The sequence below is a fragment of the Limulus polyphemus genome, unplaced genomic scaffold, assembly GCF_000517525.1.
Source record: "Limulus polyphemus unplaced genomic scaffold, Limulus_polyphemus-2.1.2 Scaffold934, whole genome shotgun sequence".
Taxonomy (NCBI): Eukaryota; Metazoa; Arthropoda; class Merostomata; order Xiphosura; family Limulidae; genus Limulus; species Limulus polyphemus.
Genome location: NW_013666544.1, coordinates 122,924 through 130,164, shown reverse-complemented (window position 1 = coordinate 130,164; position 7,241 = coordinate 122,924). Strand labels below are relative to the sequence as shown.

At 30.3% G+C, this 7,241-nt stretch overlaps 1 protein-coding gene across 1 annotated transcript in view; it reads left to right on the top strand.

Annotated features, from left to right (window-relative positions):
* LOC106461321 (RAB6A-GEF complex partner protein 1-like) overlaps positions 1-7,241 on the top strand; it is a 63,971-nt gene that overhangs the window by 32,054 nt on the left and 24,676 nt on the right. The window contains exons 15-19 of the mRNA XM_022388189.1: positions 1,187-1,276; positions 1,763-1,928; positions 3,178-3,246; positions 4,895-5,002; positions 5,237-5,349. Of these exons, the coding sequence (XP_022243897.1) occupies positions 1,187-1,276; positions 1,763-1,928; positions 3,178-3,246; positions 4,895-5,002; positions 5,237-5,349 (546 nt within the window). The remainder of the gene's footprint in view (positions 1-1,186; positions 1,277-1,762; positions 1,929-3,177; positions 3,247-4,894; positions 5,003-5,236; positions 5,350-7,241) is intronic.

The window sequence follows — 7,241 nt, the reverse complement described above, 5'->3', positions numbered from 1 at the left end:
AAACCACATTCGTTTATCCTAAGTAGCTTTAAACTCGTAACAGTATACATCTATGTATAATTAAATTTTATTGTTTTATGCCCTTTGAACTGTGTCTAACTACTATTCGTGGCATTGTAAGTCATAAATCACTTGGAGAACGTGGAACTTGTGTTACGCTATCAAATTATGTCACCCACGAGCTGTTTGCATGTGTGCCTCATGAAACATTTTTATTATATTATTATTTATTTTACCTAATCTAACCTAAAGAGATCTATATTATTACATTATAATTACATTTATAATAATGATTAAAGAATAAACAAGAAATAAGTTACCCAAGTATTATTTTTTCTGTTGTCAACTGTCAATGACACTTAACCCTACTTTTTTTTATACTAATGCTAGTAATGCACTAAGGAATTTTTATTCAATTGGATAATGCACCAAAGAACATAGAATAATAACATGCAAAAAGTAGACAGTATCCCCTAACTGTGACAATTTTTTTTCTGGCTTTCTAACTGTGCAACAAGAGCCATTACAAATTCATCCAATCTAGTCATTATCTTTCCTGTGGGAACCAAGCTTGTACTAACAGTGAAATTAACAATTCTTCATTCAGAAAACAATGTAATACAATATGTCATTTGATAGATAAAAACATTGTATTTCTTGTATAGTTATAGATATTATAAAATTAAATGTTAAAGAGAACTATTAACAAATCCCGAAACAGAGGATGTGATAGGTGGGTGTGGCAAGACTGTTCTGATTTTCTGTTTGATAGCCCTGTAACCAAACAAAGTTGAAGGCTATAAAAATTATGGTTTGTCTCAGCAATGATGATTTTATAGTGAGTAATTTACATTTAATTTTGTACTTATTGGAAGGGTGGTGGATAAAATAGAGGAAATACTGGATTTTTTGTTTATATTGCCTTATAAAATTAAGAACATAAAACTTGTATGCTATTAAAATATGGACTATTAGCTAAGATTTTATGCTACACTAATTGGTATACCATAAATAAAAATTAATTTAATAAAAATCTGAATACAAGTCACTAAATCTTTGTTACATGGACAGTAAATGATGCCTGTGGCAATAGAGTTAAGAGTATGCTCAGAATAGATTTTTTTTAGGTATGTTATTGGGTTAGGTTAGTAGCATAAGCATTAAAACAGAAACTTTTCCCATACAGGAACAGGATTTTGTTGTGATGGGAGGGTTACTGTGGTGGCACAATCACATTGTGTTAGGGTGTTTCAATCTTAGAGATACAAGAGATGAGGTGAGTTTTTACTCATTTGACCATTACAAGAAAGTTTGAAATAAAACTGCAGTCCAGCTATTATATTAGGCTAAATAAACATTGTAATAAAACACCTTTAATATCAAAATTTCAGTTTCTGTAAAAATTCTGTTTTGTTTTTTTTCAGTGTGAGTTTTAATCATTCTTATATTTACTGAAAGATTTAATTCTATTTTTTAGAAAACACATATTAGTCATTGCAACATATATTATGTTTTATAGATACTGTTTTTAAGTACCAACTGTTTAGTGGTATATTAATTTTACTTTGGAGAAACATATATGGTTCATCTATACTATGTAATGAATGTACTTTTCCCCACAATTCAGTTTATCTTTGTAAAGACATTTATGGACTAATAAAAAAATCTACCTTGAAGCCAAAATGCTGTATTGTCTAATACAAAAGTAAGCAAACAAAATTATTGAAAAACATTTTTCCTTCTCTGTTTTTTTTTTTTTCAGATTAGGATTTATCCTCAGGGTACAAAGCTAGACAATCATTTTGTCCGGGTGGCTAAGGTACCCACACAAGTTCTACAGTTGTCAGCACTCGGAGATCGTCTGCTAGCCTTTTTAGCAGACTCTCATTTAACCATGTATCAGTTGAAGGAAAAAGATGGTCCAACAAGTAGGTGACAAGTTTGTGGGTTTTATAGATTTTTTTTGTCGTTATTTGTAATTCTTTTCATAAATCTCTAACCAATGCAGCCAGAAAACATATATGAAATGTGATCATGTCTTAATATTAAGTAAAACCTTATGTTGGTCTTGGTACTTCTAAAGTGGTGAAATATTCATCATGAAGAACAGGCTTTGAAAATTTGTGATTGTAAACTGAATAAAAACCTTATAATTCGAGCGCTTTTGAAAGGTGGACCTTTCTTCTTCAGTTTACCCCTGAAGAAGAAAGGTACACCTTTCGAAAGCACTCGAGTTATAGGGTTTTTATTAATTTCTATCAAGACTTCTTGAACCTACATGTTTTTTTAACATTGTGATTGTAAACTAATATTGATATTATCTCAGTTATTGATCTGTGTAAGTATTGTTCTGTAGTTGTATATAAAATAGAATTTCCAAAACTAATTTAAAAAGAGATGCATACACTGATATGTATATAGAAATATCTAATTAAAAAAACATTCACAGGTCAATTTTCACATGGATTTTATTGTTTCAATTGATAATAACTTTTTTATTCTTAGCCATTTCCTTACTAAAGACTTTTCTTTGTGTATTGGTAACTGAAAATATTCTTTGAAATCTTATTTTATACCAAAAGTAGAGGGATATTATTTTTTAGGTTCTTAATTCCTCTTTCCTGTTTAGTTGTATTTTGCTTCTACATTTCCTAATTTTCTTGCTTTAATAAACCTTAAAAACACCCATGTTATTAGTGGAGTATCTGTATGACGTCATAGCTGTATATTTACAAATAATATATTTGTTCAATAAAACATATTTAAAAATGCTTTTATTTCTGAAGGAAAGATAAACAACTCAAGAAACACAGGTCAGAAATACATAATATTTACACTTACGTTAACACTAATTGTTAATTTAGGATAGCATAATAGCATGTGAAAATGTACACAGATGTTTCTGATGTAATGGTGGATTCATTTTTTATTTACCCTCACACCTGGCCATGATAAACCCCAACACTGGTAAATGAGCTGTAGTCTTAAGTGTGAGACTATTTATGAATGGTACTTTGGTCTGCAAAAACATTGGAGAATACTTTCTCAGAAGTAGGCCTTGGAAGTATCCAGTCATATTTTTGGAATTTGAATGATTTTTTTTTTTTAACTTTTATTTATATACCAATGTTGAAACTAATATTCCAACTTCATAGGATTTTTTTTTACTCAATTCAGCAAAAAAGAAGATGAGCCATTTCTCAGTAAGGAAGCCACATTGTCTTGACAACATGCTTCATCACCTAGGTGACTAAATCTGTTGAAACTACATCCACTAATATTTCATAACTCAGAAGCATGATATCTAAGACGTTTTGTATTCCTGATGACCATTATATAAACAGAGCACATTACAATAGATGAAGCATCCCATGCACGACATTAGACAGTATGATCGGAACTGCACATGCACAGTGCTTTAATAACCAGTCAACACTGTAAAGTTATTTGCATGTTAAGCACCATGTTTGTTTTAAAATATACATAGTAAAATCTTGCATCAACAAAATGTATTGTTCCTGTCCTTCACATTTGAAAGATTATCGAAATCTATTACTTGGATATTTTGTAAGCTGTACTTTTATTATTATGACTTGTTGGATTCTGGGATTTCAAGTTCATTGATGGCAAAACTTTCTGAAATCTAGAGAAATATGCATAAAAGTAATTGGGAAACTTAATTGTATTGTTGTTTTTGTAACTGCTATCTTAATAATTTGGCGTGTAGAATGATTGTTTGGCCTTCGTCTAAGCAAATACTCTCAAAAGTATTCACTTCGGTTGACTTTGATTATAAATTTCATTTGATAGTTAAGGCATGTGTAGCTTTTATGTGAGGTTACATTTACAATGTAAGCCAAGAAAACTAACTTAAACTTACTCTCAAAAGTATTCACTTTGGTTGACTCTGATTATAAATGTCACTTAGTATAAGGCATGTGTAGCTTTTATGTGAGGTTACATTTACAATGTAAGCCAAGAAAACTAACTTAAACTTACTCTCAAAAGTATTCACTTTGGTTGACTCTTATTATAAATGTCACTAAGTATAAGGCATGTGTAGTTTTATGTGAGGTTACATTTTCCTTCAAACTGAATTTCATATAGAAGAAAATTTTAAAAACTGAATTTCCTAAGTAAGAAAAAATGAAATTTGACATTATTGAATGCTGATTGATTTTGCGTCTCATTTACTTTGTGTAATTGAGGAATTCATTAGAATCAACATGCAGTAGTATAAAAATAAAACTGATGTGTATATGCTTCTAGTATAACAGGTGAAATAACAAACACATACATTACTGGGACATATTGCTGAATTATTACAATATACACCATGGTACAAAATATAAAGTCAAACATGCATGGCATGGCTGCATAACTGAAATGTCAAATGTGCACAGTTGGAAAACTTAGTGCAGTTGTTATTTTTAGTTTTGGTTGTACTGCGGTCCTTTTGTACTAGTTTTTTTTCTTTCTGTGCAATTAAGTTAAGGGTCGCTTTGCATTTTTCTTGTTTTGTTTTTTTCAATGACAGTGATGGTTAAAGGTTTCTTTTGAAAAATATTTTCAGTCTTTTGTTTTTGGAACTGGTATGTATTTATTGTGTTGGTTGTTGTAAAGACTAAGGTAGATTGATATTAGTAGTTTTATTATTTTTTGTTGCAATTGTGTGATAAAATGTACAAGCTATTAGTGTTTATAAGTTTGTCATGTATATTGAGTATAAAATACAGTCTGTGTGCATCTAACAAAAAGATTATGAACTAAATTAATTCATTTGACCATGAAGATCAACTTGGATATCATAATTTTGAAACTGAAAGCATTACACTGTTACAGTTGTTTTATTTAGCTGCTAAAAAATAATTATAGAGTTCTCTACTCTATATAGGCAATAGTCTGCACATTGCAAAGATTGTAGAAGTTGATTTGTCCAACCTTGTTGTTCATCCAGCCTGTGTTGTATCAGCATTGCTCACCTCTCTCAGAACAGAATCGGGTATGATATTTGGTATTTAATTCAGTTTTACATGCAATGTTGCAAACTTGTGTACTTAATACATAGTAGTTTTTATTTGATTTTTCACCATTTGCATTATTTATATTTTTCTTAGTTCACAGGAATAAAAATGTTTTAGTATTTTACATTTTGTATGTATTGTGAGGTTTTATCACTTTGATAGTGAACATGTTTATCGGATAAGGTATTTTTTATGCTTTTAATTTTTTTCAGTTATATGGTCTGGAAAAAGTGGAGAAAATGTGCTTCTCAATATATGTGGGAGACTTCTCTTGTTACAACAAGATCCTGCTCAGAAGACTGTTGACACCATCAACAACAATGAGGTAATGTTTAAAAAAAGACTTAGTCTATAAATATTTTATTTTTTTCTTTTACAAATGTCTATATATATATATATGTCTTGTTGCATGTTCTTGCCACATGTTATATAGTAATCTTGCTGTCTGTTGCTACAAACCATGTATATGTGAACCTCTTATTGAAAGTTTTATCACCTGCTATGTGTTATCAGTCTTTTTGTATGCTGTTACCATGTTTCTTCTATTAAAGTGTAGTTGCATTGTTACCGTGTGTTGCATTGGCTATCTGTTACAACATTTGAGACACAAATGACTTATAATAGTCTGAAGCATACTCCCTTTTTCACCTGACTATTGTATTAACCATACATGTAGCCAAACATGCATGTTTTTCTGTATGTCATATTTTCTTCCCTGAAAGTGTCAATGTAGAACATAGTGGTCATAATTTAAAGATAGTGACAAAACAGTGTTGCATATGAAGTTTGTGAATTTAGAACCAGCAGTTCTATATTATGAACCCTCTTGAACCTAATAATTTCTTTGATCTGACCAAACAAACCATTTGAGTTTGGTATTTTTATTGTCAAAATTGTTGAGCTGTAATAAATATAAGTCTGAGAGACTATCTTGGAGCTTCATAACTTTTAGTTTTGTTAAGTAATATCTTACTTAAACGTAAACCTTTCTGCACCCAGAGATGGAAGAGGGGGGCGGGTCTATCAGGGAGTTAGAATAAGTTGTAGTTTACAAAGAAAACAAACGCCTGAAGAAGGAAGAATAAACATGACATAACATGTTTGTACATGTATGTAGAAATTTGATTTATGGGAATAAAGTATGTATACATTATTTGAGAGATTAGAATTATCAGGTGAAGTAAACATATTATAAAATATGATAAGTACTACAGAGATAACTGGAAATGTAGGTTAAAGTACAACAACTTATTATTGTGACAGTACATAATGCAGTCTCTGGCACAATGAAATTTTAAATACACTATTAGCAAACATTCATTGAATCGTTTCGAGTTTACAAAGAGTTTGTTTTACATTGGCTCTTTAACTTGTAACTATACAAACCTCAAGGTTGACACAGAGAACAACATTGTATATGAAAGACCTATTTTGATCTAGTTTTACATTATTTGAGTGTCCTCTCTGCCAAATGTAAAGTACTCATGACCAGAGTTACAAAATGTAGTTACAAAACCTGGAAGTGCAGTTTTTACTATGATTACTTTTTATATGCAGTGCATTTTATTATTTATATTTACATTTTAAAATATAACAGATATCAGCAGTTAAGCAGAATATTTTCATTCAGAAAATTGAATACCGAAAGGTGTTGGAATTTTCCATTGTAATGCAGATGTACAAATTTCTTTCACAATAAAGAAAAAGCATTGATATCACTTTTTTTTACACAGTATTGGTTGTTGGCTTCTTTGGCCTTCTTAACTGGGTGACTGGTTCACCAAGAGGGGGGACTAATGAGATCAGAATCATGATGAATGAGAGTGATGGGGTAAATAAGTATTTTCAATGATACAACAAGTTCAAGAGCAAAAAAAATCATCAGTTATTATTATTTATTCTAGTTCTATTTTGATAAATACATTTATTCTTTTGTTTATTTTATGTTGTATTGATTCTAGTTGTAGTTTGATGTATATTTAAGTCATAATAAAGAATTTTGCATTTTAATTTAATACTTTTTTCGAACTGGAGTGAGTGAACTGTTGTGAAAAACTTGTAGGGGTGAATGATATTGGAAAAGGTTGAGAACCATTGACCTATAGCCGTGGTGGGCACAGCACAGATAGCCCATTGTGTAGCTTTGCACTTAACCCCAAACAAACAAAGCAGAACATGAATAAGAAAGCCTACCCTCTTTCAATGTATTTTTATACA